The sequence below is a fragment of the Scyliorhinus canicula genome, chromosome 9 (genome assembly GCF_902713615.1).
Source record: "Scyliorhinus canicula chromosome 9, sScyCan1.1, whole genome shotgun sequence".
NCBI lineage: Eukaryota > Metazoa > Chordata > Chondrichthyes > Carcharhiniformes > Scyliorhinidae > Scyliorhinus > Scyliorhinus canicula.
Genome location: NC_052154.1, coordinates 64,920,583 through 64,935,867, shown reverse-complemented (window position 1 = coordinate 64,935,867; position 15,285 = coordinate 64,920,583). Strand labels below are relative to the sequence as shown.

The following is a 15,285-nucleotide window of genomic DNA, read 5'->3' as shown; positions in this document are numbered from 1 at the left end:
ATCCTCTGGCTTACCACTAATCTTTTTTTTATAAATTTAGAGTAGCCAATTATTTGTATTTTTTTTTTCAATTACGGGGCAATATAGTGAGGCCAATCCACCTAACCAGCACATCTTTGGGTCGTGGGGGTGAAACCCATGCAGACATGGGAAAAATATGCAAACTCCATTCGGACAATGACACGGCCGGGATTCGAACCCGGGTCCCAGTGCTAACCACTGCGCCACATGCTGCCCAATCTTACCACTAATCTTTGCCACATTGTACATTATTTTCTTTCAGTTAATATTATCTTTAATTTCTTTGGTTAAACATGGTTGATTTATCCCCTTCTAATCCTTCTTCCTCACTGAGATATATCTTGGTTGTGAGTCATAAAGTCCATAAACGCCTACCATTGCGGATTGACTATCTTTTCTGTTAAGCTCCTTTCCCAGTCCACTCCAGCCAACTCTGCCCTCATTCCTTTGTAATTACCCTTATTTAAGCTTTGCACAGTCGTTTACAACACCAGTTTCTCAGTCAAACTGAATGCTAAATTCTACCATGTTATGATTACTGTTTCCTAAGGGATCTTTTACTTTGAGATTGTTTATCAGATGTGCCTCATTGCAGCCTGATCCCTGGTTTGTTCCATTCTAGGAAACTGTCCCGAGATATGAATTTCTCTTCATGGCTACTTCTGTCAATTTAATTTTCCCAATCCACATGAAGGTTAAAGTCACCCATGATTAATGTATTCCCCTTTTTTACATGCCCTCATGCCAGGGGCTGTTTAGCACACTGGGCTAAATCGCTGGTTTGAAAGCAGACCAAGGCAGGCCAGCATCATGGTTCGATTCCCGTAACAGCCTTCCCGCCGGAATGTGGCGACTAGGGGCTTTTCGCAGTAACTTCATTGAAGCCTACTGGTGACAATAAGCGATTTTCATTTCATTTCATTTCATTATCTCCTGATTTATTCTCTGTTCTACAGTATAGCTATTGTTATGGGGCCTATAGACTATCCCACTCCCTACCCCATTTAGTTTAAAACCTTCGCTACTTTACTAGTATCCGGTCTGCAAGAGCACTGGTCCTAGCGCTACAGCCCCCACTTTCCCTCGTACTGATGTCAGTGCCCCACGAACCAAAACCCACTTCTCCCACAAAGTCTTTGAGCCAATAAAGAAATTGAGTTTCTCTTCTCAGAATCAAAGGTATTTTTCAGTAGCAATTATGAACTAAGGGCACCATTTATAAATCCATTTGCACCTTGTTCAACAAAATGGAGCTTTATCAGGTGTCTTTACAGTGTAGCTAATCACAGAGAAGGGCAAAGTTTTGTTGGTGCTGGGATTTTTAATTGATACCTCAACCGCACATCCTCTGGAGAAATATTGAATCACTGAGAACAATTTCTGGATTTCAGATTTTAACTGCACATTGCAGATTCTAGAATTTGCTGTCAGTTTCAGACAAATGTTGACTGAATACTAACAGTTTCGCAATCGTTACTACCACTAAATTGTTTTATTGTTTTATCCAATCCCTGTTTGATTACACCACATTCACTCGCCTGCCCCCTGAATCCCATCCATTAACCATTAATTCTAACTATTCCAATTGTTTAACCCTTGTATAGTTATGTATTAATCATCGCTGTATTCTGAGGTTGTTCCTTTCTCCCATGCCACTTCCGCTGATAAATATCCAGTCCTATTCTGATGGTGTGGACCAGTGTCAGGCAAAATTCTTTTAAAGCAAAAACTGCATTTTCTGACTCTGCCTGATCTTTTTCTCTTTCAGTAGTATTCAAAGTTGAATACAGCCAGTTTCAGCAGCCAGTACGCATATTGTTACTGCTTTCAATGTCACTTAAGTTTATAAAATGCCATGAGCATTTACAATTTTTGCCAACTCAATCTTTACTATTAATAGAGCTTTCAGCATTAATAACCTGCTCTTCAACAGGTGTAGCTGTCAGTAATGAATTCAAATTTCAGAACATATTTAATTTTCGCTCTGGCCTGTCACTTGTACCATGCCTTTTCATCTCTATTACTCGTTCCTGGCTGCTTCACTTGCTAAATGTTTGCATCAAGTCTTCAGGCCGGATACTAGTTACTTCCAGTTGTGCACTACATTTTAAATATATATTCCTCCCGTCCGTCCCCACTAACCTCTCACTAAAAAATTAATTAATTAATTTTTTTGCCACTCTTCTCAATCCCACATCTCTAGATCCACTAAAATATTGGTTTGATAAATGCTTTCTTTTTCCCCTCTCTTCACCTTCCAGGCAACAGCCCCACTGAAATTTTTATATGCCTCATCTCATACACTTGCCACCGAACAAAGCAGTCTGAGGTCCTCGTCTACTCTCGTTCCCCACCAGACCTGTGTGAATAGCTAACACAGGAAAATATTACCTACATCCTTCAGTTCCCTTTACCATCACTCTCCCCATAATTGTTAATTCTCATCTGAAATAGCAAAAGAAAACAGCGAAACGAGCATAAATGAAGAGAGAGGAAAATAAGTAGAAGGCAGAACACAGCTGAAGAGAAGAGAGAAAAAAAGCAGAACAGAGAAAGGCAAGCTGAAGAATGGAGATAAAACCCTCAAAAAGATCCTATCCTCCAATATACCATGACAAATGCTGCAAATACTAATATTAAGACTTACATGTGGAAGGCATTTGCTATAAGCATTACTGTCACAATTTAGCTAACCTATGACTCTAAAAACAATGCACCAAGATGTGTGTCTGTGTCGGTATTTAATCACTAATAACTTGACATTAATTTATTTTAATGTGATCTCTATGGTGTCCAAACGATAAATATTTTGCCACTGGTCCTTTGGCTAAAGTAGAGTTGTTGACTTACATGAAGTCCCCATTGATTGTCTTTAAAAAAAAAAGCCTAAAGTTTGTATCATAATAATGGGACTTTGTCAGTTTTTTGATAATATTTCTCCCATTTATAGAGCACAGCTGCCCTCAGCGCCAGCTCTGTGGAGGAAACCAAGCTGCAACAGAACGCATGATCCAGTTTGGACGGGAGTTGCAAGCCTTGAGTGAACAACTTTGTCGTGAATATGGAAAGAATGCTACACATAAAAAAATGTTGCAGGTATTGCATGCACTATTTTGTTTGAAAGTCCGAGAAGAGCATTAACTTGATTGATCCCATTGTCGATCCTCTGATAAGCAGCTTCTAAAAGATACATATTTCCCTCCGAAATGTTACAAAATATTCCACTTCATTAACTGTACCATAGATTATTATAACTGTTCTGGAACAATAACCAGCACAATTCGTCATCTGGCTGGCCTGGTGAGAAGTGATTAGTTTGAGGGCAAATTGTGGTTGATATTTAAATTTATTCACAATTGGAAGTCATGCCTAATCTACCATGAGTGCTCATTGTCACCTGCTGCATTTTGGCTGTTTTGACTATATTACCACAGCATTTGGAAGAGGATTGCACTTGAGTATTTTTTAAACTATTCACACACTGCTCAAACAAAAAGGCTTGTGACAAAGGTGGCTGAAGCGCTAATGAGCTAGTCATTAACGTTTTTCATCAAAAGACTGCAAACAATAAGTCTCTCAGCTTGTCTCTGTAGTGTGGGCGCCATGGTGGCACTGTGGTTAGCACTGTTGCTTCACAGCGCCAGGGTCCCAGGTTCGATTGCCTCTTGGGTTACTGGCTGTGTGGAGTTTGCGCGTTCTCCCCGTGTCTGCGTGGGTTTCCTCCGGGTGCTCCGGTTCCCTCCCATAAGTGCCGAAAGAAGTGCTGTTAGGTAATTTGGACATTCTGAATTCTCTCTCTGTACCCTAACAGGCGTCGGAGTGTGGCGGCTAGGGGAGTTTCACAGTAACTTCATTATTAGTTGATAAGACACCTCACAGCTATTACTTTGGTCCTGGGCATTAGACAAGGGTTGTTTGCAGTTTGTAAAAAAGGGGAGCCACGGAGAGGAGCAGAAATGCTCACTAGCAGCGAAGTTTCTTAAACAGATGTAGCTGCAATGGCAAATTGTCAAATTTGAAAGATTATCACGAAAAACAAGCCACTAGTGTGGGAAAGTTTAAATTTTATTGCCTTTATGCAAGGAAACAAAATAAAGTTACATAGATTAACTAAATGGGTCTAAACTTAACTATTGCCCAGTATGTTCAGATGCTGTAACTTCAAGCAGCTTAACTATTTGTATGTTGGCCTTGTATTTTAATGTTGTGCTCTCGCAGGCATCTCTCCAGTCTTTTCAAAGCAAGACCAAGAAAGCATTTTGTAAGATGGTCAAATATCAATCATTTAAGCTACTTTATTTCACAACTAGGGACTTTCAGAGCAGTTATGATTGGATTTTGTTTCGTTGCACCAGTACAAGCTATATTCATGTAGTAGGAGAAACAGTAAACTGGCTATGCTTACCCACTTTAGTGGCTCACCTTGCTTGACTTAAACAAAATAACTTCTAATTACCCTTCTGAGTCTGACTAGAGCCTTGCAACTCTCTGTTCTTAACTTTATAATCATGGAGCTTTTCTAACCCTTTTTTTAAAAATCCCTCTCTCTGCTAATGACCACTGAGGCGGGCCTATATCAAACAAGCCCAGCTATGACGCCCTGGACCAAGAACCTTCAATACAATAGGTTCAGGTGCTGAAATAGAATAATATCTTTTCTAGGTTTTTAATTTTTTTAACTTGTGTGAATACACTTTGGTTTGAAACACAAACATTGAAAGCATTTGGACTTTTTTTTCCCCCAGATCCTTTCTGAGTAAATAAATATCAAAAATTCTCAAAAGGTGACCTGAATCTGCTATTTAAAATTTTTCTCCATTTGGATCAAGCAATGTACTTGTGCATCAGAACGTTGTGTCACAAAGAGATGGAGAAAGAGCATTGTTCACGCCACTGACATCTTGATTGCAATGTGGCAATAAAAAGCCAGAATGCTCTTACAAGCTGCAGTCCAGCAACCCTTCGCTTAAGATCAACACGAGGCTTTGGAGCAGACATTTTGTAGGATGCAAGCAATATTTATATTTGAGAAAGAAGGTACAAAATGTTGGTGGGAGGACAAATTGAAGCTGTTTTTGTGGAACAATTTTTTAAAAAATCTTTCTTCTCTAGGATGCATTTAGCCTGCTAGCATACTCTGATCCTTGGAGCTGTCCAGTTGGTCAGCAGCTCGACCCTATCCAGAGGGAACCTATCTGTGCTGCCCTTAATAGTGCTATTTTAGGTAAGCAGCAAAGTTATTTTTTAAGTATGAATATCTTCAGCAGCTTTTGAGTTCTATTGTATAGTGATTGAGGTCGAAATTAGACCTCATTGCATCAGTTAACAAAGCCCAGTTTTGGGGCTCAGTGTTCCACAACCGAAGGAAGAGTGGAAGATGTTCAAACCAGATTGAGTCAGGCTGTTTCTCGGGCAAAAGGGCCCGCCACATATAACAGATATTACAGCTCTTATAATATGCATATGAGGGGCTAAACACCTTTGTTAGCACTCTTCTGCCCTGAGAAATTGAATTCCAATGAGTGAGAAGGAGGCTGGTCTGCTCCACTTCAGATTCTTCGATTTCTCTTGTTGCCACCAACAAAACAAGTACTGTTTTTGATCAAATTCATTTCTGTGGAGCCAGGAGCACTGAAAGTGTTTTCCCAAATCCATACTATTTCCAGTCAGCCCAGCCAACATATGAATCCACTCTGTCTGACTCTCCTTCAGGCCTCTTAACCCAGTGAAATAAGTGATCAAATCATATATTTTATGAAGGATAAGTGTTTGTCCAGGTCCCAAGAGACTTCTCCTACTCTTCAAAATATCCACTTTATAGAGGGCATATGGGACCTTGGATTAATGTCTCATCCAAAAGACCATACCTCCAACAGTGTGGAAGGACGTTGTTGTTTTGAGGAGGGGTTTTCTGGCACATGCTAGCTAGTTTTCAAACTACCGGGTTAAACTGGGTTAACAAATGGAAATAAATATTGCATCATCAAGTGATGTCAGACCTGACCTGACCTTGGAATGTGTCACAGCCTTGCGTCAGCTGCTGGTTTCCTGCTGTCTAGTAACCTCAACCTCTAAATTAAGTCGCACATACTAATAACAACATGCTAATACTACAGAAATGCTAACTGGGCTGTGCGGAAACAACTTCCTCATGCAGCATCCAGTGGCTGTGAGGCTAAAGTCAATAGCTGTGATAAATGTTGCTTATTCTCAGCCGAGTTGCTGCATGGAATTGCAGGTAAAAGACGTGCCCCTCTCAATTGAAGAAAATCTGTTGTAATCTGATTATCCCCTGTTATGAGTCCTCCTTTTGGGAGGAGAAAGTGTGAGTTAAAACACAATACCTTTGATAAAGAGTAATGAAAATGGCAATCTATAAGGTTTGTTGGGCTGTAGTGATGCAGTGGTAAAACTTACCTTGTTTGTTTGTTCTCTGTCATGCTTAGAATCTCAGAATCTGCCAAAGCAGCCACCATTGATGCTTGCACTGGGCCAAGCCTCCGAATGCCTCCGGCTGATGGCACGCGCAGGGATTGGATCCTGTTCATTTGCCAGAGTGGACGACTATTTGCACTAGCTGCTGTGGCAGTGGAAAGACCTCAGATACTGCCCCTTCACCTCCTGTTCAAGACCGACAACAGCCCCTCCCCTCTTCTCGAAGACCATCGCACTGCCCACCGGACGGGTGCTGACCAATTTATTTTCTTGCCAGCATCCCTGTTACATTTTATCAGGTTACACGACTGAATGCATTGCATTTTAAAAGAGATCATGGGTGCAGTTGTGCACGGTACAAACGTAGCATATTTCTCTTTGATTTCTTAGTCACTGAGCCACCAGTATTTAGCCCTGGAGGTTTTTGTCCTGTGCTAGCCTCTGTTGTTTACTGGTTATCATTAGGGCTGTAACAAAACTCACATTTTGAAGCTTTTATCATTTATATTATTTAACAGGGCTCAAATAAAGCCTTTGATTTGTAGCAGCCAATACCCAATGCTATTTTATTCCCCAGCATTAATCATACTGCTTCACATCCAGACCCCAGCTTCACGTCCAGTCCCTATTTTCTTCAGCAGAAAACCCATCGACACCCAAAGCTTTTGTATGTACTATTGCCAAAGCTTTAAACCTCCTTCTCTTTCACCCCAATCCTTTGCCAAAAAAAAACACAGCTCTTGGTTTGTTACAGCCCCAGTAATCAACCACATTTGGTTTACATCTTTTACATGTTCTACATGTGTATATTTGTGTGGAACAATGCTGCTCATTATCACTTTGCTGTTTGGTTTTGCTTTTCTGCCGTTCAGCCTCTATAATTGCATAGCCATAACTTCCACTTGTTTCTTATTGGAGGTGTTGCTATAAAACCCACTAGGTCAGATTACAAAGAATGTAGAGTTCGGAATAGCCTCGTACTTTGAGCTCTTGAGTTCAAATCACATTTCAAACTGATGTCCCCATCAGGCCTTCCCTTCCAATTTCGGTGTCACCAATTCTCTACGCCATTTGTCAGGAAGAAATAGAACCGTGTTGGGAGTGGGAGGAAAATAATAGTTGGAAAGTATAATTCGAATGCAAAGCTAATTAACTTTCTAGGGGCTGAGGAAACCAAGGCGGAGGCTGTTCCGGCAGTTGAAAAGGTATACATTTCAGCAGATTTACTACACAGCATCCTGCATCGGAGGATGTTGATACGTTTTCTTATAATACAAATTAACCTCTCGGAAAGTTAGTTGGCTAGTGACTTGTTCCACTGTTACCACAGCACTGGTTCCACACTTCCAATTTACCACTACAATATCATTAATTGAGCAATCAACTCGGATTGTTTGCAAGCTATTCACACTTCAAGATAAACCATGCCTGTCCGATCAGTTGCACCTAAAAGTCACACTGAAATGATCATAAAATTACTAGAGTAACATAGGATTAACTCCCCAGGAAAACATCAGGATAAAAGAATTCCAGAGATGAACCAAGACATTTACTGTGCTGTCAATTCCTGTGGCTGTCATGAATGAGAAATCTAACTACTTAAAAGTCCATTAGTTCTGTAAATCAGTAATTATCCAAAAGAAGAATATTGCCAATTGGACAATAAGCAGTGATCATGAATCAAGCAGATTCTGAATAGTTATTCTAAATGATGGCCAGTAAAAACAGAATAGGAACTGGGCTATTTAACTTCCCAGTTGTGAACTGCATTGTGCAACTGTTCACTTAGCAGGGTGGGATTCAAGTGCTAGCTTTTAATAGTTCTTTTAAGAAACAAATAGACCATTACCTCCTTGTAAATTTACTTTATATTGGTGCTATTCTAATTCAGATTCAGTGAGTCATTGAGTTAACATTTGAAGCTAGATCCAGTTCCTTTGTCCCCGAATTAAAGCAGGTATAGTTTCCAACAAATTTCTAAAAATAAATATGGAAGTCTCTGTAACAGTGCACAATCAGACATTTAGATTGTGCACACTATTTTAAAACACGGCTCCAATAAATGTGTGGTTTTAATGCTCAAGGATCGCACGATCCTGTGTTAATTTACTTGCCTTCCTGCTGTTCGTTTGCCCGAGTGCCTGTAACAGAACTTGGTGATCAGAGTAGTAGAACTAGGGAGCCAAATGACAATATATGTTAGTTGCAGGAAACAATGATGTTCCTAAACACGACTTCAGTGAAAGGTGGAACCACTTTGGCAATACTTGAAAAGTAAGATAAGAAGGAAAATGGAAAGCTAGTGCAAGACCACTAATGTCTGTGAGCAAAGCGAAAAGGCCATCTTAGGGTTCAGATAATGCAGTGCCCTCCACTTCAGGAGGGTTTTTTGTCACATCATGGATGAGAAAAAGTAGTTTTGTATTAATTAAAATTTACCAAACCTCTGCAAAGAATATAGTGCAGCAGTGTAAGGTGGATTATTGATAAAAACACACTTCTACAACATCAACACAGTTGTCATGTGTAACCAACATTTTGCTAAAATTGAACTTTCCTTTTTGGCTTTTAGCCAGCGATTACTTAATGCTACCGATCAATATTAGCATTACAATTGTTACTTTGTTTTCAACAATTCATTCCATGTTTACTTTTCAATTGGTTCATTATTTTTCCCCCACATGATTTCCCTTCCCATCTGCTCCCAGCTGCTATTGGACACTGTTCTCTGCCAGGGGACAGCGAAACAACTTTCCCAGGTCTCTGCCTATTCCACATTAATCTGCCACAGGGGGGTACGCAGAACTGATCTATGATGAAGTCCGACATCACTTTTGCTCAGTCAACCCCTGAAACTTGTACGGTGTGGCAGTGCAGCATGACTATCCATTGCACTGCTCTGTGGTGTGGCATATGGGAAAAATTTTATATTTTTTGGATGTTTACTGAGAATTTTAGTAGTTGAATTTTGACCGGGAATTTCAACATTGCGTGGTTGACTTTTTTTTTTATGTACATGTTAATATTTAAGCACTTGTGCAACCCATAATGTTCAAATAATAGACTGTTGTAAATGCAAAATCCCTGTTAACACATTGATGTTGCTAAGTTTCAGCTCGTTGAGATATGCAAGAAACCAGATGTTTCTTGTCATCAAATGCCAAGCTTAGATAGGCAGATACGCACCCAAACCTACACATTGAACACAAGCCTGATTGTGGAACAATCCTGCCATCATCCAAAATTTAATTTTGCACCTATGGGATTGGGATAATGTGATCACTCTAAACTGTTTTTCTCCACAGTTGGTTTTCCCATGAGGCCCCCTTGATGGGTGTCTTCAGCGCCACATTGTGATTGCCTGACTGAAGATGTGTCAGTTTGTTCATCCAAGCATGGCCTTGGCTAACAATTAATGAAACTTGTCGATGCTTCTCCATCAAGTCAGGCAGATTTTTCCCAGTGAAGCTAGGATTTGAATTTAAGGCAGTGAGATTGAGTCTGGGATGTATGGAGGAAAATCTGTTGAGGATATCAAAATATCAGCAGCTTCTGGAGTTTTTTGCATCAAATGGGAATGGGAATTACCAGCTACTCCTTGATTGAGCCTGATTTCATTTGCTGAATAGGTATTGATGTTTTAAAAGGGTTTATGAAAATCTGTATGCATAGAGAAATACTTGATCCCCTCAATGTATAGTAGAGCATAAAACAGGATGGAGTGTGATATGGAAATAATGAGGGAAGTGGGGCAATAATTCACTGGGCTGCAAGAACCACAAAGTCTTTAGAATTTTAAAGGAAACAACATTCCTATTTAGATTTATTTTTTAATAGGTTTGGAAGCTATTATAAACCATATATTCCTGTCAGCTGATTGATCTTGTACACCACTGTTGGACACCCCAAGAAGTTTTCAATTTTAGGCACCACCAGGTTCATGGGGCATTGGAGCCCTTTTTAAGTTCATCTCTAATCATTTGAAGGTCCAGCTTTTTAAAATATATGACAATATTGTTTTGGGTGCCCTGATTAGACTTGCCTTAAAGTTAATGCCTTATACTTGGATTTTTCATGGGTGTAGTTAAAGAGCAGTCTATGGAATTGATCCACAATCTGAAATTTAATAAAACATTATTAAAATGAAATTGGTACGTTCACAGTTAGGTGTATGTTATTACCCTAGCTTTGTTTTTAGAGGAACTTAATTAAGAGCAGGCTGCATGTATCAGCCATTCTTTGTAGATTTTCCCCCTTTCATGATGCAATGTACTCGATGATTATGAAGCATTTTATGCAAAATCTACTTTGGGGAGGACCGGAATTTCACATCACATCTTTGCTTCTGCCTGCTTCATGATTACCACTATAGCTTAAAACTAAGTGTTAAGGGTAGACTGAATGACACCAATACATTCACAGATGTTGTAGGTTTCAGAGATTGGATAGCTTCTAGTTGCTGGGTTGTTGCTTTCTGAAAGTTAATAGTTTAGATAATGGAACAGGTGAAAAAAAAACTTGCTTTTTTAGTTGTGGGATGTTCCATTTAAGGCCACCGTAACCTGTTAACAAACCCAACTTTATTTTAAAACTGCATTAACTTTAAAGTGAATTTTATCAGGGTCCCAACTTGAGTGTGTTCTATTTCAGATTCAGTTTTGTTTGTGGGAGGGGGACGGTTATAGAGATTATTTCAGACATTTCTCTTGCAATACCATGCCTCAATTTAAAAAGCATAAAGCTTATGCTGCAAAAGATCAACAATTAAATTGTTTGAGAGTGTAGACACATTTGTACAGTGTTGTCCAATAATAATTGCTGACAAGCCCCAGCTTGAGCTCCAGTGATGCCACTTTGGCCACATGCACTAAATTAAGTAGAAAATGCCAAATAGAAAATGCCTTGCACGCAATTTAAGTAAATGTGAGTGGTTTGTATTTACTTGATATCCACCACCTTTCAGTAACCAAGGAAATAAATAAAACACTCGGCAATCAAAAAATACTTTCACATTCTGCTTTTTGTCTTGCCATTTTACCATCAAATTCACAAAGGTTTGGAGTACATGTGCATATGCCATGTGAATGTATATTGGGGCCACATGTCCATCTCTTTACTGATCAGAATGGAATGGAATTAGCAAAATCTGGATTCTCAATTGGACAGATATGGCAAGTGGCTAATATGTTGGACAATACTTACTTGAAAATTAAACATAATTTTTGTACCCATCAATCCCCAGGCTCTCAGAATTTTTTGACTGCATTTCCATCAAGACACGTTGAACCAGAAACAAGAAAAAATTGGACCAGTTTCTATTGCTGTACAGCTCACTGTCTGTTATTAGCTGAGAATGTAAAAAATTAGCATCACATCAGACTGCCCTTACTGGAGGTCTGCCGTGACATTGGGAGTCTTGAAGTGTCCTACAATTGAAGAACTACTCTAATTTTTCTTAAAATAACCGGGCTGTCAGCTAATTTCTTTTTAAGACTGGCTGCTGGTGATCTTTTATATATAAAATAAATGCACTCGCCAAACCAGAATCTAATTGCCAAACCTCCCCCTCCCCTTCCAATAATAGGAGTCAAAAATAAATTAAAATGGCAAACCAATGGGCATTTAACTGTACAGAACATTGATTTGCTGGCAAATTGCTAACTTTGGAAAGTCTGGACAAATGACATACTGTAATTTAGCAACATGTATTCAGTATTGTATATTTACAAATTATTGATTGACCAGCAACAGCTGTGTTGGAGATAGTGCAACTGTTTGGTCACACTTTCAGCCCAGTTGTCACTGTAAGCTGGAAAACTGTATTGTGTACTAGGTAAGTGTGAATGTGAATGGAGGTGTCATACTAAATGACAAGCTACTAACAGCTTTGTGAAACCATGTATTTTCTGTTCTTTTTTAAAATGTCTATCAATCAGTGGTGAGGTTGATGTTGTCACCTTCATGAGACAATCTAAAATGATCATTTAAATTAAAGTTTGATTTAGTTTTCTGACATTCGTCATTGGAAACAATACTACTAATTTGTATATTGTCTCTCTAACATCTTAAGGCTGCAAAACCATTTAAAATTTTATTTCTGGCTGCATGTTTTCAGTCCCACTGTGTTTCTCTTTCCCCCTTCACGTCCACCCCTCCCCATGCAGCGAGCTACTCTTGACAGAACTCGTGTTTTGCTTATTCGGGAGACAGTGCACAAACTGGCAAACTGAAGAAAAGTGGTATAATTTACCTCTCCTATCTTCTCTTCCTGCCAAATATCCCTAATGAGTTTGGATACTGGATATAACCAGACAGCAAGGGGCGGTGTAGTGGTTAGCACTGCTGCCTCACGGTGCCGAGGAGCCGGGTTCTATCCCGGCCCTAGGTCACTGTCCGTGTGGAGTTTGCACATTCTCCCCGTATCAGTGCGGGTCTCAACCCCACAACTCAAAAAGGTGAATTGACCACGCTAAATTACCCCTTATTTGGAAAAAAAAGAATTGGGTAGTCTAAATTTTTTTTTTAAATGACTAGATAACAGTATAGAAAGAGAAGCATGCTGCAGTTTAACAGTAATTTACATTTGCACTCACACACAACCCTGAGGTTGATGCTTTTTGAGTTTGTACAGGCACTTTGAAATATGGGAACAGGAGGGCTCATTTTCCTGATGTTATGAAGTGTACTGAAGCATGGCTTTGATTTTTTTTGTGTGCGCTCTTTTCCCTTGTTTGGGCTCTGCAAAACTATGCTGATTTTTTAATTTTAATTTTTTTTTAGAATAAAACAATACAAATGGTGTGACACTATTTAAAGATTTAAAAGTTCTGTTAATCTAGTAATTCTAGTTTTGTGTACTTAACTGTGCTCAGCTTGAAACTATAGTCATTTTGTTTAAAGGAAGGGAAGGGTGATAATAAAATTTTAAATTCTGTATACAGTATAAAATGTATACATTGTAATTTAATGATTTTCTTTTGTTGCTCCAAACTCAGGTATGATGCATACAATTACAGCATGGAATGTGAAGCAAGATGTTTCATTTTACCAACACAATACTCATGAACTAATTTCTGCTCCATGCTCAATATCAGTTTAGTTTTGTTATGAATTCAATAAATGAACACACAAGTTGTGCACAAGTACAATGGTTGTTCAGTTTGAGCATAGTAAGTATTTGTGAAGCAAAAATTACCCAGTACGAGCATGAACATTGAGAAACTTTTAAAACAAAAGCAAAACACAAAAAAACAAAGTATGTACTAGAAATATGTTAAAGCAAAATGTATTCTGTTGTATTTTGACAGAATTATTTTTATTAAAATACACAGTCATGTGCTAAATTGCTGTTGGATTTTTTAATAACTTCTGCCATAGATTTTTTTGCAGTTGGTCGTGTGTACCTTTCCATTGCCTAGTCTATAAACTGCAAATTAGCAATAGCTTGGCAGCTTGTTAAAATAAACATGCACAGTAAATGACGAAGAAGATCAAACACTTGGTTAAAATGATGCACATTCAATTCTCAAACCCGGGTCCCAAATGCGGAATGATTTGCTCTCCTGCAAAGGTAGCATGGAGCTTTAATTTTCTTTTTAAATTTTAGAGTACCCAATCCTTTCTTCTCCAATTAAGGGGCAATTTAGTGTGGCCAGTCACCTACACTGCACATCTTTGGGATGTGGGAGTGAGACCCATGGAGAATATGCAAACTCCACACGGCCGAGGATCGAATCCTCGGTGCCATGAGGCAGCAGTGCTAACCACTGCGCCACTGTGCCTTTACCATGGAGCTTTATTTGACCATTCTGAATTTCAGCAGTCGCTTGCCTTTTGATGCAGAATTAGTATAAAAAAATTTAACTGTCTGCAGCTCCTTTCACTGAAGAAGTTGCTTGGATCACTTCATTGACAGTGAATACAAACTTCCAACACAATTTTCACATTCTGTTAGGATTTAATTTTAAAATATATTTTTTTCACTGGAGCAGAGGGGATCAAGGAAGATGGTGGTGGCAGGATAATCTAGATGAGGTTTCAAACTAATGAAAGATTTTGTGATGGTAAATAGTAGGATTGTTACCAATAAGTTTCAAATGGCTAACAAAGATAAATCCCAAGATTAGCACTAAAAGAGTAAAGGGAGAAACTGGAAGAATTTTTTTAAATCATGGAATGTTTTGCTATAACTAGCATAATGTAAAATGGAATTGTTAGGCGTTTTAAAGGAACAATATAAAAGAACGAGAAATTAGATAATACTTGACAGCTGTAATTGAACAACTGCGTGTGTTGGATTTAATTGGCTCTTATACTGTCATTACTGCTTCTGCAATGCTGTATTTAATTTTTAAGGAACCTCTTGGGATTTAAAAAATTTAAATCTTACAGTATTCTGCTTTTCACCCATCATAATTATTCTGAAACTACTGAAGTTATTTAGAGAGTGATATAAGCATCAAGTTCAGCCCTTGGTAAGATTCTGTGAAGCACAGTTTTAAGTCCCGAGAACATTTATCCAACATCCGTGCTTTCAGTCAGCAGGATTGAGGCATTGTCTGTAATGAGGTGGCAGAGTATTCCCATGGATAATGTTTTTGGCTCATTTTCCTTAGTAACCTACTGCTGAACACAGAATCGCACACCAATCAAGCACTTCACTGATGGACCACCAATTTAGATTTGGGTCAGATCAGCAAACACAATGCCAGTGTGTTTAGATAGAACACAAGCAGCTAAAGTATCTGTTTGCAAGCACTGTTTATTGTCGGTTATTGGAAAAGGGAAGGAAAAGAAATACATGGAAAATAATCAAGAAAAAGCTAAATT

At 38.9% G+C, this 15,285-nt stretch overlaps 1 protein-coding gene across 4 annotated transcripts in view; it reads left to right on the top strand.

The window, feature by feature from the left end:
* The window catches only part of ranbp10 (RAN binding protein 10), a 191,097-nt gene extending 177,298 nt beyond the window's left edge, over positions 1-13,799 (top strand). For all 4 annotated transcript variants that reach the window (XM_038806801.1, XM_038806800.1, XM_038806797.1 and 1 more), the window contains 3 exons: positions 2,972-3,117; positions 5,134-5,245; positions 6,468-13,799. In XM_038806801.1, coding sequence (XP_038662729.1) covers positions 2,972-3,117; positions 5,134-5,245; positions 6,468-6,598 — 389 coding nt within the window. In that variant the 3' untranslated portion in view covers positions 6,599-13,799. The remainder of the gene's footprint in view (positions 1-2,971; positions 3,118-5,133; positions 5,246-6,467) is intronic.
* The last annotated feature ends 1,486 nt before the right edge of the window (positions 13,800-15,285 follow it).